Source organism: Gobius niger (genome assembly GCF_951799975.1).
Source record: "Gobius niger genome assembly, chromosome: 11".
Classification (NCBI taxonomy): domain Eukaryota; kingdom Metazoa; phylum Chordata; class Actinopteri; order Gobiiformes; family Gobiidae; genus Gobius; species Gobius niger.
This window is the reverse complement of record NC_136862.1, coordinates 1,614,138-1,642,119: the sequence shown is the minus strand read 5'-3', so window position 1 is coordinate 1,642,119 and position 27,982 is coordinate 1,614,138. Positions and strand designations below refer to the sequence as shown.

Here is a 27,982-nt window from a genome sequence, read left to right as displayed (position 1 = left end):
GTCCTCAGAGAAACTACAGCACGGACTTGACCAGCGCCACCATGTGGTCGACCCCGCACGCCACGTCCACCACCTGCCCGGGCACCGTCACCTGCAGGAGAGAGAGGAGTGAGCGCCCCCTGCTGTCACACAAGCTTCACACACAGGATCATCCAGGAGACAGAGGAGTGAGCGCCCCCTGCTGTCACACAAGCTTCAATTTTTGTCACTTTTTTGTCTAATTTTTGTCACTTTTTTGTCAAAATTTTGTCACTTTTTTGTCAAAATTTTGTCACTTTTTTGTCTAATTTTTGTCACTTTTTTGTCTAATTTTTGTCACCTTTTTGTCTAATTTTTGTCACTTTTTTGTCTAATTTTTGTCACTTTTTTGTCTAATTTTTGTCACCTTTTTGTCTAATTTTTGTCACCTTTTTGTCTAATTTTTGTCACCTTTTTGTCTAATTTTTGTCACTTTTTTGTCTAATTTTTGTCACTTTTTTGTCTAATTTTTGTCACTTTTTTGTCTAATTTTTGTCACTTTTTTGTCTAATTTTTGTCACTTTTTTGTCTAAAATTTTGTCACTTTTTGTCAAAATTTTGTCACTTTTTTGTTTAATTTTTGTCACTTTTTTGTCAAAATTTTGTCACTTTTTTGTCTAATTTTTGTCACTTTTTTGTCTAATTTTTGTCACTTTTTTGTCTAAAATTTTGTCACTTTTTTGTCTAAAATTTTGTCACTTTTTTGTCAAAATTTTGTCACTTTTTTGTCTAATTTTTGTCACTTTTTTGTCTAATTTTTGTCACTTTTTTGTCTAATTTTTGTCACTTTTTTGTCTAAAATTTGTCACTTTTTTGTCTAAAATTTGTCACTTTTTTGACGAAAATGTGTCACTTTTTTGTCTAATTTTTGTCACTTTTTTGTCTATTTTTTGTCACTTTTTGTCAAAATTTTGTCACTTTTTTGTCTAATTTTTGTCACTTTTTTGTCTAATTTTTGTCACCTTTTTGTCTAATTTTTGTCACTTTTTTGTCTAATTTTTGTCACTTTTTTGTCTAATTTTTGTCACTTTTTTGTCTAATTTTTGTCACTTTTTTGTCTAATTTTTGTCACTTTTTTGTCTAATTTTTGTCACTTTTTTGTCTAATTTTTGTCACTTTTTTGTCTAAAATTTTGTCACTTTTTGTCAAAATTTTGTCACTTTTTTGTTTAATTTTTGTCACTTTTTTGTCTAATTTTTGTCACTTTTTTGTCTAAAATTTTGTCACTTTTTGTCAAAATTTTGTCACTTTTTTGTTTAATTTTTGTCACTTTTTTGTCAAAATTTTGTCACTTTTTTGTCTAATTTTTGTCACTTTTTTGTCTAATTTTTGTCTAAAATTTTGTCACTTTTTGTCAAAATTTTGTCACTTTTTTGTCAAAATTGTGTCACTTTTTTGTCTAATTTTTGTCACTTTTTTGTCTAATTTTTGTCACTTTTTTGTCTAAAATTTTGTCACTTTTTTGTCTAAAATTTTGTCACTTTTTTGTCAAAATTTTGTCACTTTTTTGTCTAATTTTTGTCACTTTTTTGTCTAATTTTTGTCACTTTTTTGTCTAATTTTTGTCACTTTTTTGTCTAAAATTTGTCACTTTTTTGTCTAAAATTTGTCACTTTTTTGACGAAAATGTGTCACTTTTTTGTCTAATTTTTGTCACTTTTTTGTCTATTTTTTGTCACTTTTTTGTCTAATTTTTATCACTTTTTTGTTTAATTTTTGTCACTTTTTTGTTTAATTTTTGTCACTTTTTTGTCTAATTTTTGTCGCTTTTGACTAAAATTCATCCAGGAGACAGAGGAGTGAGCGCCCCCTGCTGTCACACAAGCTTCACACACAGGATCATCATAAAATTTGTTACTTTTTTGTCAAAATTTTGTCACTTTTTTGTCTAATTTTTGTCACTTTTTTGTCTAATTTTTGTCACTTTTTTGTCAAATTTTTGTCACTTTTTTGTCAAATTTTTGTCACTTTTTTGTCTAATTTTTGTCACTTTTTTGTCTAATTTTTGTCACTTTTTTGTCTAATTTTTGTCACTTTTTTGTCTAATTTTTGTCACTTTTTTGTCTAATTTTTGTCACTTTTTTGTCTAATTTTAGTCACTTTTTTGTTTAATTTTTGTCACTTTTTTGTTTAATTTTTGTCACTTTTTTGTTTAATTTTTGTCACTTTTTTGTCTAATTTTTGTCACTTTTTTGTTTAATTTTAGTCACTTTTTTGTTTAATTTTTGTCACTTTTTTGTTTAATTTTTGTCAATTTTTTGTCTAATTTTTGTCACTTTTGATTAAAATTCATCCAGTGAACAGAGGAGTGAGCGCCCCCTGCTGTCACACAAGCTTCATACAGGATCATCCAGGAGACAGAGGAGTGAGCGCCCCCTGCTGTCACACAAGCTTCACACACAGGATCATCCAGGAGACAGAGGAGTGAGCGCCCCCTGCTGTCACACAAGCTTCACACACAGGATCATCCAGGAAACAGAGGAGTGAGCGCCCCCTGCTGTCACACAAGCTTCACACACAGGATCATCCAGGAGACAGAGGAGTGAGCGCCCCCTGCTGTCACACAAGCTTCACACACAGGATCATCCAGGAGACAGAGGAGTGAGCGCCCCCTGCTGTCACACAAGCTTCACACACAGGATCATCCAGTGAACATGGAGGAGTGAGCGCCCCCTGCTGTCACACAAGCTTCATACACAGGATCATCCAGGAGACAGAGGAGTGAGCGCCCCCTGCTGTCACACAAGCTTCACACACAGGATCATCCAGGAGAGAGAGGAGTGAGCGCCCCCTGCTGTCACACAAGCTTCATACACAGGATCATCCAGGAGACAGAGGAGTGAGCGCCCCCTGCTGTCACACAAGCTTCATACAGGATCATCCAGGAAACAGAGGAGTGAGCGCCCCCTGCTGTCACACAAGCTTCACACACAGGATCATCCAGGAAACAGAGGAGTGAGCGCCCCCTGCTGTCACACAAGCTTCACACAGGATCATCCAGGAGACAGAGGAGTGAGCGCCCCCTGCTGTCACACAAGCTTCACACACAGGATCATCCAGGAGACAGAGGAGTGAGCGCCCCCTGCTGTCACACAAGCTTCACACACAGGATCATCCAGGAAACAGAGGAGTGAGCGCCCCCTGCTGTCACACAAGCTTCATACACAGGATCATCCAGGAAACAGAGGAGTGAGCGCCCCCTGCTGTCACACAAGCTTCACACAGGATCATCCAGGAAACAGAGGAGTGAGCGCCCCCTGCTGTCACACAAGCTTCATACACAGGATCATCCAGTGAACAGAGGAGTGAGCGCCCCCTGCTGTCACACAAGCTTCATACACAGGATCATCCAGGAGAGAGAGGAGTGAGCGCCCCCTGCTGTCACACAAGCTTCACACACAGGATCATCCAGGAGACAGAGGAGTGAGCGCCCCCTGCTGTCACACAAGCTTCACACACAGGATCATCCAGGAGACAGAGGAGTGAGCGCCCCCTGCTGTCACACAAGCTTCACACACAGGATCATCCAGGAAACAGAGGAGTGAGCGCCCCCTGCTGTCACACAAGCTTCATACAGGATCATCCAGGAGACAGAGGAGTGAGCGCCCCCTGCTGTCACACAAGCTTCATACAGGATCATCCAGGAGACAGAGGAGTGAGCGCCCCCTGCTGTCACACAAGCTTCATACACAGGATCATCCAGGAGACAGAGGAGTGAGCGCCCCCTGCTGTCACACAAGCTTCACACAGGATCATCCAGGAGACAGAGGAGTGAGCGCCCCCTGCTGTCACACAAGCTTCACACAGGATCATCCAGGAGACAGAGGAGTGAGCGCCCCCTGCTGTCACACAAGCTTCATACACAGGATCATCCAGGAGACAGAGGAGTGAGCGCCCCCTGCTGTCACACAAGCTTCACACACAGGATCATCCAGTGAACAGAGGAGTGAGCGCCCCCTGCTGTCACACAAGCTTCATACACAGGATCATCCAGTGAACAGAGGAGAGAGCGCCCCCTGCTGTCACACAAGCTTCACACACAGGATCATCCAGGAAACAGAGGAGTGAGCGCCCCCTGCTGTCACAGTGCGGAAGCTTTTTTGTCTAATTTTTGTCAAACTTTTGTCACTTTTTGGTCAAACTTTTGTCACTTTTTGGTCTAATTTTTGTCACTTTTTTGACTAAAATTTGTCACTTTTTTGTCTAATTTTTGTCACTTTTTGGTCAAATTTCTGTCACTTTCTATTTAAAATTTTGTCACTTTTTGTCTAATTTTTTGTCTCTGTCTAAATAAAATGTGTCACTTTTTTGTCAAAAATTTGTCACTTTTTTGTCTAAAATTTGTCACTTTTTTGTCTAATTTTTGTCACTTTTTTGTCTAATTTTTGTCGAGGTACACGGTTAGCAAAACATACTTTAGCCTTTTTCAGACATTACAGATCATTTACACAGAGAGTAAATAATTTAGGTCCAAGAATGGATCCCTGTGGAATTCTACATTTTATATAATTTACAAACTGATACTGATTTTCTGAATATCTGCAGCCACGAATGAGCCGGTCCTGGAAATCCACACTTCTCTCATGTTTGTAAAAGGATCTCCTGCTCTAGAGTGTCCAGAGCCTCCTTCAGATCAGGCTGTGAGGCTGTGAGGCTGTGAGGATGTGAGGATGTGAGGATGTGAGGATGTGAGGATGTGAGGATGTGAGGATGTGAGGATGTGAGGATGTGAGGTTGTGAGGCTGTGAGGCGAAGTGCTTGACCTCACCCTCCAGGGGAAGTACTGGTCGTCCTGGGTCCCGATGCCGAGGCAGCCGCGAACGTTCTTCCCCCACACGAAGAGCTCGCCTCGGTCTGAGGAAACACAAACAGAGGTCAGAGCCGGAGGTCCTCACAGGGAGGTCGGGAGGTCATGAGGTCGGGAGGTCGGGAGGTCGGGAGGTCGGGAGGTCAGGAGGTCGGGAGGTCGGGAGGTCAGGAGGTCGGGAGGTCGGGAGGTCAGGAGGTCAGATGATCGAGGCGAGTTCAAACCGAGCGTCTCGTAACCAGTTAGCGGCGTACTGTCGTGTTTCCCTCGCTCTGCTTCTCTCACGCTGATTTAACTCCGCCCCCTTTCCCCTCGAGTCTCCATGGAGACGGCTGTCAATCACAGCTGAGCTCCAGGATGATAAAGTGTAACACCTCATTTGAAAGCTAAGACCTGCAAAACTGATCTAAACTGATCTTTTTCAACACATCTTTGTCACTTTTTAATCGAATTATTGTCCAGTTTCTGTTGAATTTGGATTTGTCACATTCTTGTGCATTTTTTTTGGCACTTTCTGTTTTGCTGGATTTTTGTCTTTTTTTTCCTGGATTTTTGTCCTTTTTTCCTGGATTTTTGTCACTTTTTTCCTGGATTTTTGTCTTTTTTTTCCTGGATTTTTGTCCTTTTTTTCCTGGATTTTTGTCACTTTTTTCCTGGATTTTTGTCTTTTTTTTCCTGGATTTTTGTCATTTTTTTTCCTGGATTTTTGTCACTTTTTGTTGGATTTTGTTGCGTTTAAGTCTCGTTTTTGTTCTCGTTTTTTCAAGAAGTTTTAGATTTGAGTAAAGCCAAACTGGAGAGGTGGGGTTTATGAGTTTTTTTCCTTTTTTTTATTTGGAGAAAAAAGAGGGAAACACTGCAAAAACATTGGAGACAAAATGTAGAAACAATTAGGGAAAAAATGGAAAATGTGTAATGTGACCGATATCTTTTGTGAAGATGTAAATTCAGATGTTTTCATGTTTTATAAAGTTATTTCTTGGTCCTCGTTCTGAAGGTCTAGCCCTGACTCGGAGCTGGTTCTCGGTCGTTCTCACTCGTTCTCATTCGTTCTCGCTCGTTCTCTCTTGTTTTCTCTTGTTCTCTCTCACTCGTTCTCTCTTGTTCTCACTCGCTCGTTCTCACTGGTTCTCTCTCACTCGTTCTCTCTTGTTCTCACTCGCTCGTTCTCACTGGTTCTCTCTCACTCGTTCTCTCTTGTTTTCTCTTGTTCTCTCTCACTCGTTCTCACTGGTTCTCTCTTGTTCTCACTCGCTCGTTCTCACTGGTTCTCTCTCACTGGTTCTCTCTTGTTTTCTCTTGTTCTCTCTCACTGGTTCTCTCTTGTTTTCTCTTGTTCTCTCTCACTGGTTCTCTCTCACTCGTTCTCACTGGTTCTCTCTCACTCGTTCTCTCTTGTTCTCACTCGCTCGTTCTCACTGGTTCTCTCTCACTCGTTCTCTCTTGTTTTCTCTTGTTCTCTCTCACTCGTTCTCACTGGTTCTCTCTCACTCGTTCTAGTTCTCACTGGTTCTCTCTCACTCGTTCTCTCTTGTTTTCTCTTGTTCTCTCTCACTCGTTCTCACTGGTTCTCTCTCACTCGTTCTAGTTCTCACTGGTTCTCTCTCACTCGTTCTCTCTTGTTTTCTCTTGTTCTCTCTCACTCGTTCTCACTGGTTCTCACTCGCTGTTCTCACTGGTTCTCTCTCACTGGTTCTCTCTTGTTTTCTCTTGTTCTCACTCGCTCATTCTCACTCGTTCTCTCTCACTCGTTCTCTCTTGTTCTCACTCGTTCGCTCTCACTGGTTCTCTCTCACTCGTTCTCTCTTGTTCTCTCTTGTTCTCACTCGCTCATTCTCACTGGTTCTCGTTCTCTCTCGTTCTCTCTCTCTCTCTCTCTCGCTGGTTCTCTCTGTCGTTCTCGTTCTCGCTGGTTCTCTCTCGTTCTCTCTGGTTCTCTCTCGTTCTCTCTCTGGTTCTCTCAGTTTCTCACCTGTGATGGCGGCGAAGTGGTTGAGTCCACAGCGGACCTTGACCACGGCGGCCGTGGGGTTGAAGTCGGAGCGTCCGAACAGCGAGGGCGGGATCTGCTCGGGCACGGCCGACTCGCTGAGCCGCGGCCCTTTACCCAGAATGCCGTAGCCCCACACGAACACGTCGCCGCCGTCTGAGAGAAACCATGATTAAGATCTGCAAACGTTCACCAGAGGAACCGCGAGACACCGACCGTTCAGCACCGCCACCTGTGAGCCTCCGCACGCCGCCTGCACCAGGCATTTGTGTCATTTTTTTTCACATTTTTGTCATTTTTTGGTCATTTTTTTGGTCACATTTTGTCACATTTTTGTCACATTTTTATCTTTTTTTTGTCATTTTTTGTCATTTTTTTGTCACATTTTTGTCATTTTTTTGTCACATTTTTATCTTTTTTTTGTCATTTTTTGTCACATTTTTTGTCACATTTTTGTCATTTTTTTGTCACATTTTTGTCATTTTTTGTCACATTTTTGTCATTTTTTTGTCATTTTTTGTCATTTTTTGTCACATTTTTGTCATTTTTTGTCACATTTTTTGTAACATTTTTGTCACATTTTTGTCATTTTTTTGTTACATTTTTGTCATTTTTTTTCACATTTTTGTCATTTTTTTGTCATTTTTTTGGTCACATTTTGTCACATTTTTGTCATTTTTTGTCACATTTTTGTCATTTTTTTTCACATTTTTATCTTTTTTTGTCATTTTTTGTCACATTTTTGTCATTTTTTTGTCACATTTTTGTCATTTTTTGTCACATTTTTTGTCACATTTTTGTCATTTTTTTGTCACATTTTTGTCATTTTTTGTCACATTTTTGTCATTTTTTTGTCATTTTTTGTCATTTTTTGTCACATTTTTGTCATTTTTTGTCACATTTTTTGTAACATTTTTGTCACATTTTTGTCATTTTTTTGTTACATTTTTGTCATTTTTTTTCACATTTTTGTCATTTTTTTGTCATTTTTTTGGTCACATTTTGTCACATTTTTGTCATTTTTTGTCACATTTTTGTCATTTTTTTTCACATTTTTATCTTTTTTTGTCATTTTTTGTCACATTTTTGTCATTTTTTGTCACATTTTTTGTCACATTTTTGTCATTTTTTGTCACATTTTTTGTCATTTTTTGTCACATTTTTGTCATTTTTTGTCACATTTTTGTCATTTTTTGGTCACATTTTTATCTTTTTTTTGTCATTTTTTGTCACATTTTTTGTCACATTTTTGTCATTTTTTTGGTCATTTTTTGTCACATTTTTGTCATTTTTTTGTCACTTTTTGTCATTTTTTGTCACATTTTTGTCATTTTTTGTCACATTTTTTGTCACATTTTTGTCACATTTTGTCACATTTTTGTCATTTTTTGTCACATTTTTGTAATTTTTTTTCCTCACATTTTTATCTTTTTTTTGTCATTTTTTGTCACATTTTTTGTCACATTTTTGTCATTTTTTTGTCACTTTTTGTCATTTTTTGTCACATTTTTTGTCACATTTTTGTCATTTTTTGTCACATTTTTTGTCACATTTTTGTCATTTTTTGTCACATTTTTTGTCACATTTTTGTCATATTTTTGTCAAATTTTTGTCAAATTTTTGTCAAATTTTTGTCAATTTCTTGTGACATTTTTGCCACTTTTTCATCAATGTTTTCTCACTTTTTTGTCACATTTCCATCATTGTTTGTAAAAGATCTGCAAACGTTCACCAGAGAAACCAAGAGACACCGACCGTTCAGCACCGCCACCTGTGAGCCTCCGCACGCCGCCTGCACGAGGCGCCCGCAGCCGTCCAGCGGGAGGCGCCGCGGGGTCGAGATCTGAAACAAACACTCGTTATGATCGTGGTCGTTTGGGGTTTAGGAGGCGGAGCTCAGCGACCCTGACCTGGGCGCGGTCCGTGGCCGAGGCCAGCTGCCGGTACTCAGAGTTCCCCCAGCCGAACAGCTCGCCGTCCCGGGACAGGGCCAGGCTGCAGTCGCCGTACGTGCTGACCTGCTGCACCTGCACACCGCTCAGGTCCCCGCCCACTTCCGCCGGGCGCCAGCTCCGGCGCTGGTGCCCCAGGCCTGAGGAGAGCGGGACAGTTAGGACCAACAGAGACCAGGGTCCAAAACGAGGCCAAAGCTCAAGGCGAACAGAAGAAGTCGATTTTTTGTGACGTTTTTGGCACTTTTTCATCATTTTTTGGTAAAAATTTTATCACATTTTTGTCAATTTTCGTCATTTTTTAGACATTTTTTGAAATTTTTTTGTGACGTTTTTGGCACTTTTTCATAATTTTTTGTCATTTTTTAGTCAATTTTTTAAAATATTTTTTGGTGACATTTTTGTCATTTTTCGTCAATTTTTTGTCACTTTTTGGTAAATGTTTTGTCACACTTTTGTCACTTTGTCATCATTTTTTATGTCATTTTTAGGTAAAATGTTTATCACATTTTTTGTCCATTTTTTGTAAATTTTTGTATATCTTTTTGTGACATTTTTGTCATTTTTCTGTCATTTTTTGTCAAATTTTTATCACATTTTTGTCAATTTGTCATTTTTTTGTCACACTTTTGTCATCATTTTTTATGTCATTTTTTGTCAAATTTTTATCATATTTTCGTCAATTTTTTATGACTTTTTTGTAAATTTTTCGTGACATTTTTGTGCCATTTTGGGCACTTTTTCATATTTTTTTGGTCAAATTTTTGTACATTTATTTGTGACATTTTTCATCAATTTTTTGTCACTTTTTTTGTCATTTTTGGTAAATGTTTTGTCACACTTTTGTCAATTTTTTGTAAATTTTTTGTGACATTTTTTGTAAATTTTTCGTGACCAGTGTGGGGCATCAGTGGCCAGTGTGGGAAACATGTGATGTGTTTGATAATTGACACAGTGAACTAACTCGGTTTGCACTGAGTCTCTCGTTCGACGTCGACTGGACTGAGTTTCGAAGCTTCTCGCTCGTCTCTTCAGACTGAGTTAAATCCTAGACTGTAGATCCGTGATGGACTCAGGACCAGTGTTCATGTCGTCGACTAAAATTTTAAGCCATAATTTTTGTCAAAGCCATATCTTTGTGACTAAAATTTGATTAAAATTAAGTTATGAGACAAACTAGAGACTAGAATCTGACTAAAAACCGGACTCGCCTGTGAAGAGATTCTCAGTGGTTCCTGATTAAATAAAGGTGAAATAAATCAATAAAAGAAGAGACTAAAATCATCCAAAGCGCCGCAAAATCATTGACTTTCTCTGAGCTTTGTTCATGTGGGAGAAGAAACATGAAGAGGACCTTGATTAAACATGAGTATAATTAATATTACAAATGCAAAGTCACTAAAACTAGACAAAAATGTAAGAGATTTTTTTTACCAAATAAAAACGTTTGTCTCGTTTCTGTCACCTGTTTTGATGTTTTTTTTCCCAAGAGGTTCATCAGAATCAACCGGAAAAAGTCTCGGCCGTAACATTTGAAACGTGTTGTGCCTGGTATGATGGTAGGACCTATGCGTGTCCCCAGTCCAGTCGACTCTCTGAAACCCTGAATAAGGCCTGTCCCCAGTCCAGTCGACTCTCTGAAACCCTGAATAAGGCGTGTCCCCGGTCCAGTCGACTCTCTGAAACCCTGAATAAGGCCTGTCCCCAGTCCAGTCGACTCTCTGAAACCCTGAATAAGGCGTGTCCCCAGTCCAGTCGACTCTCTGAAACCCTGAATAAGGCCTGTCCCCAGTCCAGTCGACTCTCTGAAACCCTGAATAAGGCCTGTCCCCAGTCCAGTCGACTCTCTGAAACCCTGAATAAGGCGTGTCCCCGGTCCAGTCGACTCTCTGAAACCCTGAATAAGGCGTGTCCCCAGTCCAGTCGACTCTCTGAAACCCTGAATAAGGCGTGTCCCCAGTCCAGTCGACTCTCTGAAACCCTGAATAAGGCGTGTCCTCAGTCCAGTCGACTCTCTGAAACCCTGAATAAGGCGTGTCCCCGGTCCAGTCGACTCTCTGAAACCCTGAATAAGGCGTGTCCCCGGTCCAGTCGACTCTCTGAAACCCTGAATAAGGCGTGTCCCCAGACCAGTCGACTCTCTGAAACCCTGAATAAGGCGTGTCCCCAGTCCAGTCGACTCTCTGAAACCCTGAATAAGGCGTGTCCCCGGTCCAGTCGACTCTCTGAAACCCTGAATAAGGCGTGTCCCCGGTCCAGTCGACTCTCTGAAACCCTGAATAAGGCGTGTCCCCGGTCCAGTCGACTCTCTGAAACCCTGAATAAGGCGAGTCCCCGGTCCAGTCGACTCTATCACATCTTTGTCACATTTTGTCATTTTTTTTGTCATTTTTTTGTCATTTTTTTGTCAATATTTTGAAATTTTTTTGTTAATTTTTTGTGTCAAATTTTTATCAATTTTTTGTCATTTTTTGTCATTTTTTTGGTCATTTTTTTATCAAATTTTGTCATTTTTTGGTCAAATTTCTATCAAATTTTTTTCATTTTTTTGCCAATTTTCTATCTAATTTTTTGGTCATTTTTTGTATTTTTTTCTTCAATTTTTCATCACATTTTTGTCACATTTTGTCATTTTTTCGTCGTTTTTTTAATCCATTTTTTTTTTTTTTTTTTTTGTCAATTTTTGGTATTTTTTGTGTCAAATTTTTATCAATTTTTTGCCAATTTTCTATCTCATTTTTTGGTCATTTTTTGTATTTTTTACGTAAATTTTTTATCACATTTTTGTCACATTTTGTCTTTTTTTTTGTCATTTTTTGTCAAATCTCCACTTCCACCACTGCGGGAAACATCAATACTTTCACCTAAAGTGTCTCGCCTTAATATTACAAATGCAAAGTCACTAAAACTAGACAAAAATGTAAGAGATTTTTTTTACCAAATAAAAACGTTTGTCTCGTTTCTGTCGCCTGTTTTGATGTTTTTTTTCCAAGAGGTTAATCAGAATCAACCGGAAAAAGTCTCGACCGTAACATTTGAAACGTGTCCCCAGTCCAGTCGACTCTCTGAAACCCTGAATAAGGCGTGTCCCCAGTCCAGTCGACTCTCTGAAACCCTGAATAAGGCGTGTCCCCAGTCCAGTCGACTCTCTGAAACCCTGAATAAGGCGTGTCCCCGGTCCAGTCGACTCTCTGAAACCCTGAATAAGGCGTGTCCCCAGTCCAGTCGACTCTCTGAAACCCTGAATAAGGCGTGTCCCCGGTCCAGTCGACTCTCTGAAACCCTGAATAAGGCGTGTCCCCGGTCCAGTCGACTCTCTGAAACCCTGAATAAGGCGTGTCCCCAGTCCAGTCGACTCTCTGAAACCCTGAATAAGGCCTGTCCCCAGTCCAGTCGACTCTCTGAAACCCTGAATAAGGCGTGTCCCCGGTCCAGTCGACTCTCTGAAACCCTGAATAAGGCGTGTCCCCGGTCCAGTCGACTCTCTGAAACCCTGAATAAGGCGTGTCCCCGGTCCAGTCGACTCTCTGAAACCCTGAATAAGGCGTGTCCCCGGTCCAGTCGACTCTCTGAAACCCTGAATAAGGCGTGTCCCCGGTCCAGTCGACTCTCTGAAACCCTGAATAAGGCGTGTCCCCAGTCCAGTCGACTCTCTGAAACCCCGAATAAGGCGTGTCCCCAGTCCAGTCGACTCTCTGAAACCCTGAATAAGGCATGTCCCCGGTCCAGAAAAAATCTGTAAAAAATTTTGGGGGGGTTTCAACTCATTTTTGTCATTTTTTTGGCCAATTTTCTATCGCATTTTTTTGTCATTTTTTGTATTTTTTTCGTCAATTTCTTTTATCACATCTTTGTCACATTTTGTCCTTTTTTTGTCAATATTTTGAATTTTTTTTGTCATTTTTTGTTAATTTTTTGTATTTTTTGTGTCAAATTTTTATCAAATTTTTTTCATTTTTTTGCCAATTTTCTATCTCATTTTTTGGTCATTTTTTGTATTTTTTTCTTCAATTTTTCATCACATTTGTCATTTTTTTGTTAATTTTTTGTATTTTTTGTGTCAAATTTTTATCAAATTTTTGTCATTTTTTGTCATTTTTTTGTCAATATTTTGAAATTTTTTTGTCATTTTTTTAATCCATTTTTTGTCATTTTTTTGTTAATTTTTTGTGTCAAATTTTTATCAAATTTTTGTCATTTTTTGTCATTTTTTTTGTCATTTTTTTATCAAATTTTGTCATTTTTTGGTCAAATTTCTATCAAATTTTTTTCATTTTTTTGCCAATTTTCTATCTAATTTTTTGGTCATTTTTTGTATCTTTTTCTTCAATTTTTCATCACATTTTTGTCACATTTTGTCATTTTTTCGTCGTTTTTTTAATCCATTTTTTTTCATTTTTTTGTCAATTTTTTGTATTTTTTGTGTCAAATTTTTATCACATTTTTGTCACATTTTGTCATTTTTTTTTGTCATTTTTTGTCAAATCTCCACTTCCACCACTGCGGGAAAAATCAATACTTTCACCTAAAGTGTCTCGCCTTAATATTACAAATGCAAAGTCACTAAAACTAGACAAAAATGTAAGAGATTTTTTTACCAAATAAAAACGTTTGTCTCGTTTCTGTCGCCTGTTTTGATGTTTTTTTCCCAAGAGGTTAATCAGAATCAATCGGAAAAAGTCTCGGCCGTAACATTTGAAACGTGTTGTGCCTGGTAAGATGGTAGGACCTATGCGTGTCCCCAGTCCAGTCGACTCTCTGAAACCCTGAATAAGGCGTGTCCCCAGTCCAGTCGACTCTCTGAAACCCTGAATAAGGCGTGTCCCCAGTCCAGTCGACTCTCTGAAACCCTGAATAAGGCGTGTCCCCGGTCCAGTCGACTCTCTGAAACCCTGAATAAGGCGTGTCCCCGGTCCAGTCGACTCTATCACATCTTTGTCACATTTTGTCATTTTTTTTGTCATTTTTTTGTCAATATTTTGAAATTTTTTTGTTAATTTTTTGTGTCAAATTTTTATCAAATTTTTGTCATTTTTTGGTCAAATTTCTATCAAATTTTTTTCATTTTTTTGCCAATTTTCTATCTAATTTTTTGGTCATTTTTTGTATTTTTTTCTTCAATTTTTCATCACATTTTTGTCACATTTTGTCATTTTTTCGTCGTTTTTTTAATCCATTTTTTTTTCATTTTTTTGTCAATTTTTGGTATTTTTTGTGTCAAATTTTTATCAATTTTTTGCCAATTTTCTATCTCATTTTTTGGTCATTTTTTGTATTTTTTACGTAAATTTTTTATCACATTTTTGTCACATTTTGTCTTTTTTTTTGTCATTTTTTGTCAAATCTCCACTTCCACCACTGCGGGAAACATCAATACTTTCACCTAAAGTGTCTCGCATTAATACTACAAATGCAAAGTCACTAAAACTAGACAAAAATGTAAGAGATTTTTTTTACCAAATAAAAACATTTGTCTCGTTTCTGTCGCCTGTTTTGATGTTTTATTTTTCCAAGAGGTTAATCAGAATCAATCGGAAAAAGTCTCGGCCGTAACATTTGAAACGTGTCCCCAGTCCAGTCGACTCTCTGAAACCCTGAATAAGGCCTGTCCCCGGTCCAGTCGACTCTCTGAAACCCTGAATAAGGCGTGTCCCCAGTCCAGTCGACTCTCTGAAACCCTGAATAAGGCGTGTCCCCAGTCCAGTCGACTCTCTGAAACCCTGAATAAGGCGTGTCCCCAGTCCAGTCGACTCTCTGAAACCCTGAATAAGGCGTGTCCCCAGTCCAGTCGACTCTCTGAAACCCTGAATAAGGCGTGTCCCCAGTCCAGTCGACTCTCTGAAACCCTGAATAAGGCGTGTCCCCGGTCCAGTCGACTCTCTGAAACCCTGAATAAGGCGTGTCCCCAGTCCAGTCGACTCTCTGAAACCCTGAATAAGGCGTGTCCCCAGTCCAGTCGACTCTCTGAAACCCTGAATAAGGCGTGTCCCCGGTCCAGTCGACTCTCTGAAACCCTGAATAAGGCGAGTCCCCAGTCCAGTCGACTCTCTGAAACCCTGAATAAGGCGTGTCCCCAGTCCAGTCGACTCTCTGAAACCCTGAATAAGGCGTGTCCCCGGTCCAGTCGACTCTCTGAAACCCTGAATAAGGCGTGTCCCCGGTCCAGTCGACTCTCTGAAACCCTGAATAAGGCGTGTCCCCAGTCCAGTCGACTCTCTGAAACCCTGAATAAGGCGAGTCCCCGGTCCAGAAAAAATCTGTAAAAAATTTTGGGGGGGTTTCAACTCATTTTTGTCATTTTTTTGGCCAATTTTCTATCGCATTTTTTTGTCATTTTTTGTATTTTTTTCGTCAATTTCTTTTATCACATCTTTGTCACATTTTGTCCTTTTTTTGTCAATATTTTGAATTTTTTTTGTCATTTTTTGTAAATTTTTTGTATTTTTTGTGTCAAATTTTTATCAAATTTTTTTCATTTTTTTGCCAATTTTCTATCTCATTTTTTGGTCATTTTTTGTATTTTTTTCTTCAATTTTTCATCACATTTGTCATTTTTTTGTTAATTTTTTGTCATTTTTTTTGTCAAATTTTTATCAATTTTTTTTTCATTTTTTTACCAATTTTCGATCTCATTTTTTGGTCATTTTTTTCTTCCATTTTTCATCACATTTTTGTCACATTTTGTCTTTTTTTTGGTCATTTTTTGTCAATATTTTGTAATTTTTTCGTCATTTTTTTAATCAATTTTTTGTAATTTTTTGTCATGCTCGGCCCGTTCTCCGACTTTTCCGGAGGAAAGCGTCATCACGGGGCCCCTTAGCAGGACACGTGGATGTCAAATCTGTCAATATTTATGAATGAAAACCCGCGGGAAAGACGGCCTTTCTACTTCCGGGTCGCCCCCACCTCGCAGACAAAACATCATCAAATAAACATCATCATTTTTATATCTGACATGAAAACTAAGATGTAAAGGGAGGAAAACAGATACAAATCTCCACTTCCACCACTGCGGGAAACATCGACTCTCTGAAACCCTGAATAAGGCGTGTCCCCGGTCCAGTCGACTCTCTGAAACCCTGAATAAGGCCTGTCCCCAGTCCAGTCGACTCTCTGAAACCCTGAATAAGGCGTGTCCCCAGTCCAGTCGACTCTGAAACCCTGAATAAGGCGTGTCCCCAGTCCAGTCGACTCTCTGAAACCCTGAATAAGGCCTGTCCCCGGTCCAGTCGACTCTCTGAAACCCTGAATAAGGCGTGTCCCCGGTCCAGTCGACTCTCTGAAACCCTGAATAAGGCGTGTCCCCGGTCCAGTCGACTCTCTGAAACCCTGAATAAGGCGTGTCCCCGGTCCAGTCGACTCTCTGAAACCCTGAATAAGGCGTGTCCCCAGTCCAGTCGACTCTCTGAAACCCTGAATAAGGCGTGTCCCCGGTCCAGTCGACTCTATCACATCTTTGTCACATTTTGTCATTTTTTTTGTCATTTTTTTGTCAATATTTTGAAATTTTTTTGTCATTTTTTTGTGTCAAATTTTTATCAAATTTTTGTCATTTTTTGTCATTTTTTTGTTAATTTTTTGTGTCAAATTTTTATCAAATTTTTGTCATTTTTTGTCATTTTTTTGGTCATTTTTTTTATCAAATTTTGTCATTTTTTGGTCAAATTTCTATCAATTTTTTTTCATTTTTTTGCCAATTTTCTATCTAATTTTTTGGTCATTTTTTGTATTTTTTTCTTCAATTTTTCATCACATTTTTGTCACATTTTGTCATTTTTTCGTCGTTTTTTTAATCCATTTTTTTTTTCATTTTTTTGTCAATTTTTGGTATTTTTTGTGTCAAATTTTTATCAATTTTTTGCCAATTTTCTATCTCATTTTTTGGTCATTTTTTGTATTTTTTACGTAAATTTTTTATCACATTTTTGTCACATTTTGTCTTTTTTTTTGTCATTTTTTGTCAAATCTCCACTTCCACCACTGCGGGAAACATCAATACTTTCACCTAAAGTGTCTCGCCTTAATATTACAAATGCAAAGTCACTAAAACTAGACAAAAATGTAAGATTTTTTTACCAAATAAAAACGTTTGTCTCGTTTTTGTCGCCTGTTTTGATGTTTTTTTTCCAAGAGGTTAATCAGAATCAATCGGAAAAAGTCTCGGCCGTAACATTTGAAACGTGTCCCCAGTCCAGTCGACTCTCTGAAACCCTGAATAAGGCGTGTCCCCGGTCCAGTCGACTCTCTGAAACCCTGAATAAGGCGTGTGCCCAGTCCAGTCGACTCTCTGAAACCCTGAATAAGGCGTGTCCCCAGTCCAGTCGACTCTCTGAAACCCTGAATAAGGCGTGTCCCCAGTCCAGTCGACTCTCTGAAACCCTGAATAAGGCGTGTCCTCGGTCCAGTCGACTCTCTGAAACCCTGAATAAGGCGTGTCCCCAGTCCAGTCGACTCTCTGAAACCCTGAATAAGGCGTGTCCCCAGTCCAGTCGACTCTCTGAAACCCTGAATAAGGCGTGTCCCCAGTCCAGTCGACTCTCTGAAACCCTGAATAAGGCGTGTCCCCAGTCCAGTCGACTCTCTGAAACCCTGAATAAGGCGTGTCCCCGGTCCAGTCGACTCTCTGAAACCCTGAATAAGGCGTGTCCCCGGTCCAGAAAAAATCTGTAAAAAATTTTGGGGGGGTTTCAACTCATTTTTGTCATTTTTTTGGCCAATTTTCTATCGCATTTTTTTGTCATTTTTTGTATTTTTTTCGTCAATTTCTTTTATCACATCTTTGTCACATTTTGTCCTTTTTTTGTCAATATTTTGAATTTTTTTTGTCATTTTTTGTAAATTTTTTGTATTTTTTGTGTCAAATTTTTATCAAATTTTTTTCATTTTTTTGCCAATTTTCTATCTCATTTTTTGGTCATTTTTTGTATTTTTTTCTTCAATTTTTCATCACATTTGTCATTTTTTTGTTAATTTTTTGTATTTTTTGTGTCAAATTTTTATCAAATTTTTGTCATTTTTTGTCATTTTTTTTGTCAAATTTTTATCAATTTTTTTTTCATTTTTTTACCAATTTTCGATCTCATTTTTTGGTCATTTTTTTCTTCCATTTTTCATCACATTTTTGTCACATTTTGTCTTTTTTGTGGTCATTTTTTGTCAATATTTTGTAATTTTTTCGTCATTTTTTTTAATCAATTTTTTGTAATTTTTTGTCATGCTCGGCCCGTTCTCCGACTTTTCCGGAGGAAAAACACCATATTTGGGTGAAAGCGTCATCACGGGGCCCCTTAGCAGGACACGTGGATGTCAAATCTGTCAATATTTATGAATGAAAACCCGCGGGAAAGACGGCCTTTCTACTTCCGGGTCGCCCCCACCTCGCAGACAAAACATCATCAAATAAACATCATCATTTTTATATCTGACATGAAAACTAAGATGTAAAGGGAGGAAAACAGATACAAATCTCCACTTCCACCACTGCGTGAAACATCAATACTTTCACCTAAAGTGTCTCGCCTTAATATTACAAATGCAAAGTCACTAAAACTAGACAAAAATGTAAGAGATTTTTTTTACCAAATAAAAACGTTTGTCTCGTTTCTGTCGCCTGTTTTGATGTTTTTTTTCCCAAGAGGTTAATCAGAATCAACCGGAATAAGTCTTGGCCGTAACATTTGAAACGTGTTGTGCCTGGTATGATGGTAGGACCTATGCCTGTCCCCAGTCCAGTCGACTCTCTGAAACCCTGAATAAGGCGTGTCCCCAGTCCAGTCGACTCTCTGAAACCCTGAATAAGGCGTGTCCCCAGTCCAGTCGACTCTCTGAAACCCTGAATAAGGCGTGTCCCCAGTCCAGTCGACTCTCTGAAACCCTGAATAAGGCGTGTCCCCAGTCCAGTCGACTCTCTGAAACCCTGAATAAGGCGTGTCCCCAGTCCAGAAAAAATCTGTAAAAAATTTTGGGGGGGTTTCAACTCATTTTTGTCATTTTTTTGGCCAATTTTCTATCGCATTTTTTTGTCATTTTTTGTATTTTTTTCGTCAATTTCTTTTATCACATCTTTGTCACATTTTGTCCTTTTTTTGTCAATATTTTGAATTTTTTTTGTCATTTTTTGTAAATTTTTTGTATTTTTTGTGTCAAATTTTTATCAAATTTTTTTTCATTTTTTTGCCAATTTTCTATCTCATTTTTTGTATTTTTTTCTTCAATTTTTCATCACATTTTTGTCACATTTTGTCATTTTTTTGTCATTTTTTGTCATTTTTTGTCAATATTTTGTCATTTTTTTGGTCATTTTTTTGTCAATATTTTGAATTTTTTTGTCATTTTTTTAATCCATTTTTTGTCATTTTTTGTTAATTTTTTGTATTTTTTGTGTCAAATTTTTATCAAATTTTTGTCATTTTTTTTGTCAAATTTTTATCAATTTTTTTTCATTTTTTTACCAATTTTCGATCTCATTTTTTGGCCATTTTTTTCTTCAATTTTTCATCACATTTTTGTCACATTTTGTCTTTTTTTTTGTCATTTTTTGTCAATATTTTGTAATTTTTTCGTCATTTTTTTAATCAATTTTTTGTAATTTTTTGTCACGCTGACATGAAAACTAAGATGTAAAGGGAGGAAAACAGATACAAATCTCCACTTCCACCACTGCGGGAAACATCAATACTTTCACCTAAAGTGTCTCGCCTTAATATTACAAATGCAAAGTCACTAAAACTAGACAAAAATGTAAGAGTTTGTGGGAGTGTCTGACCGGTTTGTCCGTCGGCGCCCCAGCCGCAGGAGAACACCGCCCCCTGCTCCGTCAGGAACAGGCTGTGGTCCTGCCCACACGCCACCTGCAGGACACACACGGTCAGTACAGCGGGCAGAGGCGGCTCCACGTGCTCCTAGTGGTGAGGAAACGGTACTGCACCTGGACCACTTTCCCACTGACGCCGTCCACCTTGTGAATGATGTGACTGCCGCTGCGCAGACAGGAAACAGGAAACACAGACTTTCAGAGTAAGACACGGACGTGAAGCTAAAGACGGAGGAGGAAACTTAACCTGAAGAGAGACAAGAACCCGAACGCTGCTCTTTTTCAGTCTGTGTTTAGAAGAACAGGATTCATCGATATCAGAAAACAGAACAAGAACGATCTGCACATTTACATCAGAGTCGTGGGCAGATACTTTAGTGATGTGCATATTTCCTATTTATTAATATTGCCTGCAGTTCGCAAACTATCCACCAGGGGGGCTGCAGCGCCCTCAGCACCCCGGGTTCCCACGGCCTTGTTTACAATATCAGGTTCATCTTTAATGTCAGGAACTGTGGGGAAATGGGGAACAATTTAGGGAGAAATGTACGGCAACTTATTGCATTCATTTAAAAATAAAGTTTCTGTTTTCACGAGAATAGTTTCTGTTTTATGAGCAAAATAAATCCTGTTTTTCCGAGTAAAGTTATTTCTGTTTTAACGACTAAAATAAATCCTGTTTTAATGTGAAAAGTTCTGTTTTTACGAGCAAAATAAATCCTGTTTTTCCGAGTAAAGTTTCTGTTTTTATGACCAAAAATGACTAAGCCCAGGGGAGGTGACATGAGTGACAAAGGGTCATTATGTCGGGGGTGCGTCTGTGGTGAATGGACATTCAGATAGACTATTCAGATGTTCAACATTACGTTGACTGAATCCGACACTACTCACGGCTTTAGTTGGTCAAAAACTAGCCTAGCCTTGGAACAAGCACAGGCCAGGTTAAAGGTTAAAGGTCTAGTGTGAGCCGGTGGGAGAGATGCTTGTGATTACTACTTGCTGGCGGTGCTCGGTGATGGTTTTCCGCTCTATTAAGGGACCGTCAACGAATGACTATGCTAAACTCGACCCACTTTAGAATATTGGGACGCCTTATGGGCCACTTGGCAAAGAGCTAGTACTAATTGTAAAGTGATTTTAGATCACTGGGTAAAATACCCATAAAGCAACAAAAAAAAACAGGACCACAGAGAGGGGGCGGGGTTAAAGGAGGTCACATGGGTCAGAGCGAGAGGTCACCGAGCGAGTTATGAGGATGTTAATCTTACGGTTGCCGTGCATAAAGTGAGGTTTGAATGAGAAAGAAAAATGAGAGAAAAATCAAACTAAAAAATGATGAAAAAATAAACAAGAAATGGACAAAAAATTGACAAAAAATTGACAAAAAAGTGTCAAAAATTAGACAAAAATTAGACGAAAAATTGACAAAAAATAGACGAAAAAGTGTCAAAAATTAGACAAAAAAGTGACAAATTTTAGACAAAAAATTGACAAAAAAGTCACAAATTTTGGACAAAAAAGTGCATAAAGTGAGGTTTAATCTTACGGTTGCCGTGTATAAAGTGAAGTTTAATCTTACGGTTGCTGTGTATAAAGTGAAGTTTAATCTTCCATTGAGTCTAGTATAGTAATTTGTTGACGGTCCCTTACTAGAGCAGAAAGCGCCAGCAGCACCGAGCACCGCGAGCATGGACTGAGCACAAGCCGCCTCAAGCATCTCTCCCCCCGGCTCACGCTCGAGCAGGACCCTGGGCTGTTCTTGTGCAAAGGGGAGGGATTTATTTTGCTCGTAAAAACAGAACTTGTCTCGTAAAAACAGCATTTATTTTACACATAAAAACAGACCTTTTCTCATAAAAACAGAAACTATTCTCGTGAAAACAGACTTTATTTTTTTTTTTGTGAATTCAATACGTTGCCGTAGAAATGTGACCAAAAAAAAAAGTGAAAATAAATAAATAAATGAAAACATTTTTGGGGAAATCTGGAAAATATTTGTAATTTTTAAAAAAAATAGGGAAAATGCTGGGATAATAGGGGAAAATTGGGGGAAGACAAGAAAAAAAAAAAGTAAAGATAAAAGGGGGGAATATATTTGTAATAAAAATGAGACAATTGAGGAAAAACATTTGGAAAACGGGAAAAGCTGCGGCAAAATAAGAAAGAAATTGTGCAAAACAAAGTGACTTCCTCAAAGTTGGGTTTGTGTGAAGAGACCGACCTGTAAACCTCGTCCTCCACGACGGGCCGCCCACACTGGCCGTACGAGTTGTTCCCAAAACTGAAGACTGAGGGAGAAACAAAGCTTCTGTTAAAGCAGTTGAAAGCTAAGAACCTCCAGTGTGATTAAACGTTTCACTTACCTCCCTCCTCGTCCGTGAGCACCAGGGAGTGGGCGCGGCCACAGGACACCTGCAGCAGCCGCGTGTGGAGGGGGCGGGACAGGGGCAGGGCCACGGGCGCCGGCTCCAGGACGTACTCGTAACTCACCACTGACCACAGAGAGGGGGCGGGGTTAAAGGAGGTCACATGGGTCAGAGCGAGAGGTCACCGAGCGAGTTATGAGGATATTAATCTTACGGTTGCTGTGCATAAAGTGAGGTTTGAATGAGAAAGAAAAAGGAGAGAAAAATCAAACTAAAAAGTGACAAAAATTTGACGAAAAATTGACAAAAATTAGACGAAAAATTGACAAAAAATGACAAAAAATAGACAAAAAAGTGACGAAAATTAGACAAAAAAGTGACGAAAATTAGACAAAAAAGTGACAAAAATTAGACGAAAAAGTGTCAAAAATTAGACAAAAAAGTGACGAAAATTAGACAAAAAAGTGACAAAAATTAGACGAAAAAGTGACAAAAAATAGACAAAAAAGTGACGAAAATTAGACAAAAAAGTGACAAAAATTAGACGAAAAAGTGTCAAAAATTAGACAAAAAAGTGACAAAAATTAGACGAAAAAGTGTCAAAAATTAGACAAAAAAGTGACGAAAATTAGACAAAAAAGTGACAAAAATTAGACGAAAAAGTGACAAAAAATAGACAAAAAAGTGACAAAAATTAGACAAAAAAGTGACGAAAATTAGACAAAAAAGTGAAAAAAAATAGACGAAAACGTGACAAAAAATAGACAAAAAAGTGACAAAAATTAGACAAAAAAGTGACAAAAATTAGACAAAAAAGTGACGAAAATTAGACAAAAAAGTGAAAAAAATTAGACGAAAAATTGACAAAAATTAGACGAAAAATTTACAAAAAGTGACAAAAATTAGACAAAAAATTGACAAAAATTAGACGAAAAATTGACAAAAATTGACAAAAAATAGACGAAAAAGTAACAAAAATTAACTCACCACTGACCACAGAGAGAGGGGGCGGGGTTAAAGGAGGTCACATGACGTACTCGTAACTCACCACTGACCACAGAGAGGGGGCGGGGTTAAAGGAGGTCACATGACGTACTCGTAACTCACCACTGCCCACAGAGAGAGGGGGCAGGGCCACGGGCGCCGGCTCCAGGACGTACTCATAACTCACCACTGACCACAGAGAGGGGGCGGGGTTAAAGGAGGTCACATGACGTACTCGTAACTCACCACTGACCACAGAGAGGGGGCGGGGTTAAAGGAGGTCACATGATGTACTCGTAACTCACCACTGACCACAGAGAGGGGGGGGCGGGGTTAAAGAAGGTCACATGACGTACTCGTAACTCACCACTGACCACAGAGAGAGAGGGGGCGGGGTTAAAGAAGGTCACATGACGTACTCGTAACTCACCACTGACCACAGAGAGGGGGGGGCGGGGTTAAAGAAGGTCACATGACGTACTCGTAACTCACCACTGACCACAGAGGGAGGGGGCGGGGTTAAAGGAGGTCACATGACGTACTCGTAACTCACCACTGACCACAGAGAGAGGGGGCGGGGTTAAAGGAGGTCACATGATGTACTCGTAACTCACCACTGACCACAGAGAGAGGGGGCGGGGTTAAAGGAGGTCACATGACGTACTCATAACTCACCACTGACCACAGAGAGAGGGGGCGGGGTTAAAGGAGGTCACATGGGTCAGAGCGAGAGGTCAGAGTGAGTTATGAGGATATTAATCTTACGGTTGCTGTGCATAAAGTGAGTTTGAATGAGAAAGAAAAATGAGAGAAAAATCAAACTAAAAAATGATGAAAAAATAAACAAAAAAGTGTCAAAAATTAGACGAAAAATTGACAAAAATTAGACAAAAAAGTGACAAAAATTAGACAAAAAATTGACAAAAATTAGACAAAAAAGTGACAAAAATTAGACAAAAAATTGACAAAAATTAGACAAAAAAGTGACAAAAATTAGACAAAAAATTGACAAAAAATAGACAAAAAAGTGACAAAATTTAGACGAAAAAGTGAAAAAAAGTCAAACAACTTAGTCAAAAAAGTCACAAATTTTAGACAAAAAATGGACAAAAAAGTCACACATTTTGGACAAAAAAGTGTATAAAGTGAAGTTTAATCTTACGGTTGCCGTGTATAAAGTGTATAAAGTTTAATCTTACGGTTGCTGTGTATAAAGTGAAGTTTAATCTTACGGTTGCCGTGTATAAAGTGTATAAAGTTTAATCTTACGGTTGCCGTGTATAAAGTGAAGTTTAATCTTACGGTTGCTGTGCTGGCTGCGCTGGAAGCCCAGCTGCGAGTCCTTGTTCAGGCCCATCCCCCACAGTTTGGCCGTGTCTCTGGTGGACGAGGCGAGCAGCGTGAAGCCGTAACCGCAGGACGCAGACGAGATCTGGAGGAGCAGGTGAGAGGTGAGTCCAGGGGTCACGGGGTCACAGTAAATGAGCGTTAGGGGAGGAGCAGGTGAGAGGGGAGGAGCAGGTGAAAGGGGAGGAGCAGGTGAAAGGGGAGGAGCAGGTGAAAGGGGAGGAGCAGGTGAGAGGTGACTCCAGGGGTCACGGGGTCACAGTAAATGAGCGTTAGGGGAGGAGCAGGTGAGAGGTGACTCCAGGGGTCACGGGGTCACAGTAAATGAACGTTAGGGGAGGAGCAGGTGAAAGGGGAGGAGCAGGTGAAAGGGGAGGAGCAGGTGAAAGGGGAGGAGCAGGTGAAAGGGGAGGAGCAGGTGAGAGGTGACTCCAGGGGTCACGGGGTCACAGTAAATGAGCGTTAGGGGAGGAGCAGGTGAAAGGGGAGGAGCAGGTGAGAGGGGAGGAGCAGGTGAAAGGGGAGGAGCAGGTGAAAGGGGAGGAGCAGGTGAGAGGTGACTCCAGGGGTCACGGGGTCACAGTAAATGAGCGTTAGGGGAGGAGCAGGTGAGAGGTGACTCCAGGGGTCACGGGGTCACAGTAAATGAACGTTAGGGGAGGAGCAGGTGAAAGGGGAGGAGCAGGTGAAAGGGGAGGAGCAGGTGAAAGGGGAGGAGCAGGTGAGAGGTGACTCCAGGGGTCACGGGGTCACAGTAAATGAGCGTTAGGGGAGGAGCAGGTGAGAGGTGACTCCAGGGGTCACGGGGTCACAGTAAATGAACGTTAGGGGAGGAGCAGGTGAAAGGGGAGGAGCAGGTGAAAGGGGAGGAGCAGGTGAAAGGGGAGGAGCAGGTGAGAGGTGACTCCAGGGGTCACGGGGTCACAGTAAATGAGCGTTAGGGGAGGAGCAGGTGAAAGGGGAGGAGCAGGTGAAAGGGGAGGAGCAGGTGAAAGGGGAGGAGCAGGTGAAAGGTGACTCCAGGGGTCACGGGGTCACAGTAAATGAGCGTTAGGGGAGGAGCAGGTGAAAGGGGAGGAGCAGGTGAAAGGGGAGGAGCAGGTGAGAGGGGAGGAGCAGGTGAGAGGGGAGGAGCAGGTGAGAGGGGAGGAGCAGGTGAAAGGGGAGGAGCAGGTGAAAGGGGAGGAGCAGGTGAAAGGGGAGGAGCAGGTGAGAGGTGACTCCAGGGGTCACGGGGTCACAGTAAATGAGCGTTAGGGGAGGAGCAGGTGAAAGGGGAGGAGCAGGTGAAAGGGGAGGAGCAGGTGAAAGGGGAGGAGCAGGTGAAAGGTGACTCCAGGGGTCACGGGGTCACAGTAAATGAGCGTTAGGGGAGGAGCAGGTGAAAGGGGAGGAGCAGGTGAAAGGGGAGGAGCAGGTGAGAGGGGAGGAGCAGGTGAGAGGTGACTCCAGGGGTCACGGGGTCACAGTAAATGAGCGTTAGGGGAGGAGCAGGTGAGAGGTGACTCCAGGGGTCACGGGGTCACAGTAAATGAGCGTTAGGGGAGGAGCAGGTGAAAGGGGAGGAGCAGGTGAAAGGGGAGGAGCAGGTGAAAGGGGAGGAGCAGGTGAAAGGTGACTCCAGGGGTCACGGGGTCACAGTAAATGAACGTTAGGGGAGGAGCAGGTGAAAGGGGAGGAGCAGGTGAAAGGGGAGGAGCAGGTGAAAGGGGAGGAGCAGGTGAGAGGTGACTCCAGGGGTCACGGGGTCACAGTAAATGAGCGTTAGGGGAGGAGCAGGTGAAAGGGGAGGAGCAGGTGAAAGGGGAGGAGCAGGTGAAAGGGGAGGAGCAGGTGAAAGGTGACTCCAGGGGTCACGGGGTCACAGTAAATGAGCGTTAGGGGAGGAGCAGGTGAAAGGGGAGGAGCAGGTGAAAGGGGAGGAGCAGGTGAGAGGGGAGGAGCAGGTGAGAGGTGACTCCGGGGGTCACGGGGTCACAGTAAATGAGCGTTAGGGGAGGAGCAGGTGAGAGGGGAGGAGCAGGTGAAAGGGGAGGAGCAGGTGAGAGGGGAGGAGCAGGTGAGAGGTGACTCCGGGGGTCACGGGGTCACAGTAAATGAGGATGAGCGTTAGGGGAGGAGCAGGTGAAAGGGGAGGAGCAGGTGAAAGGGGAGGAGCAGGTGAAAGGGGAGGAGCAGGTGAAAGGGGAGGAGCAGGTGAGAGGGGAGGAGCAGGTGAAAGGGGAGGAGCAGGTGAGAGGTGACTCCAGGGGTCACGGGGTCACAGTAAATGAGGATGAGCGTTAGGGGAGGAGCAGGTGAAAGGGGAGGAGCAGGTGAAAGGGGAGGAGCAGGTGAAAGGGGAGGAGCAGGTGAAAGGGGAGGAGCAGGTGAGAGGGGAGGAGCAGGTGAAAGGGGAGGAGCAGGTGAAAGGGGAGGAGCAGGTGAAAGGGGAGGAGCAGGTGAGAGGGGAGGAGCAGGTGAAAGGGGAGGAGCAGGTGAAAGGGGAGGAGCAGGTGAAAGGGGAGGAGCAGGTGAGAGGTGACTCCAGGGGTCACGGGGTCACAGTAACCTTCACCTCACCTTGTCGGCCGTGTCCAGGCGGTACGGCGTGAGCTGGTACTTGCGCGGCCTCTTGCGCCCGCTGTCCGGCACCACGAAGCTGGGGATGCCCAGGGCGCCGGTGAAGCTGAAGCCCCACACGAACACCTTGTGGCCGGGCTTCCGGTGTCGGCCCACGTACTGGAACACGGGCTCGCCGCGCTCGCCCTTCAGCCGGCTCCGGGAGGCGGGCGGGGCGTTCTGGGACGAGGCGTAACCGCGGAGCTGAGGCAGGCGAGCGGAGAGCGGCGAGAGAGAGGCCAGAGGCGGCGAGCGAGGTCTGAGAGAGGCCAGACTGAAGGAGCGAGGTCCCAGAGAGGCCAGAGGCAGCGAGCGAGAGGCAAGAGAGGCCAGACTGAACGAGCGAGGTCCCAGAGAGGCCAGACTGAAGGAGCGAGGTCCCAGAGAGGCCAGAGGCGGCGAGCGAGAGGTCAGAGAGGCCAGACTGAACGAGCGAGGTCCCAGAGAGGCCAGACTGAAGGAGCGAGGTCCCAGAGAGGCCAGACTGAACGAGCGAGGTCCCAGAGAGGCCAGAGGCGACGACATGCTGACGGCCGAGGACTGGACACAGATACATAGAGGACACAGAGAATACGTTATACATGTTTCTTTTCAGTTGGATCAGGACAGAGCACATGAATCAACACGTCAGCAGAAAGTCAAGTGTTTTCAATATCGGCCGATGTTTGTCACAGTTCAGCACTGTCAGGAAACTTCACACACGACTTTGTCACTTTGCTACAAAGTGACAAATTAGACAAAAAAGTGACAAAAAATAGACAAAAAAGTGACAGAATTTAGTCAAAAAAGTAACAAAAAATAGACAAAAAAGTAACAAAAAATAGACAAAAAATTAACAAAAAATAGACAAAAAAGTGACAAAAAATAGACAAAAAATAGACAAAAAATTAACAAAAAAGTGACAAAAAATAGACAAAAAAGTGACAGAATTTAGTCAAAAAAGTAACAAAAAATAGACAAAAAAGTGACAAAAAATAGACAAAAAAGTGACAGAATTTAGTCAAAAAAGTAACAAAAAATAGACAAAAAAGTGACAAAAAATAGACAAAAAAGTGACAAAAAATAGACAAAAAAGTGACAAAAATTAGACAAAAAAGTGACAGA

General features: G+C 41.1%; 1 protein-coding gene across 1 annotated transcript; it reads right to left on the bottom strand.

Moving 5' to 3' along the window:
• Nucleotides 1–27,146, bottom strand: rcc1l (RCC1 like). Its single transcript, XM_079565698.1, has 11 exons — nt 26,840–27,146; nt 24,233–24,362; nt 21,944–22,072; nt 21,802–21,868; nt 19,695–19,746; nt 19,533–19,617; nt 8,726–8,907; nt 8,571–8,658; nt 6,798–6,971; nt 4,787–4,872; nt 1–91 (listed from the first exon to the last, which is right to left on the bottom strand). Exons 2-11 carry the CDS (start codon nt 24,285–24,287, stop codon nt 14–16), a joined length of 996 nt encoding a protein of 331 aa, XP_079421824.1. The 5' UTR covers nt 24,288–24,362; nt 26,840–27,146; the 3' UTR covers nt 1–13.
• Between the last annotated feature and the right edge of the window lie 836 nt (nt 27,147–27,982).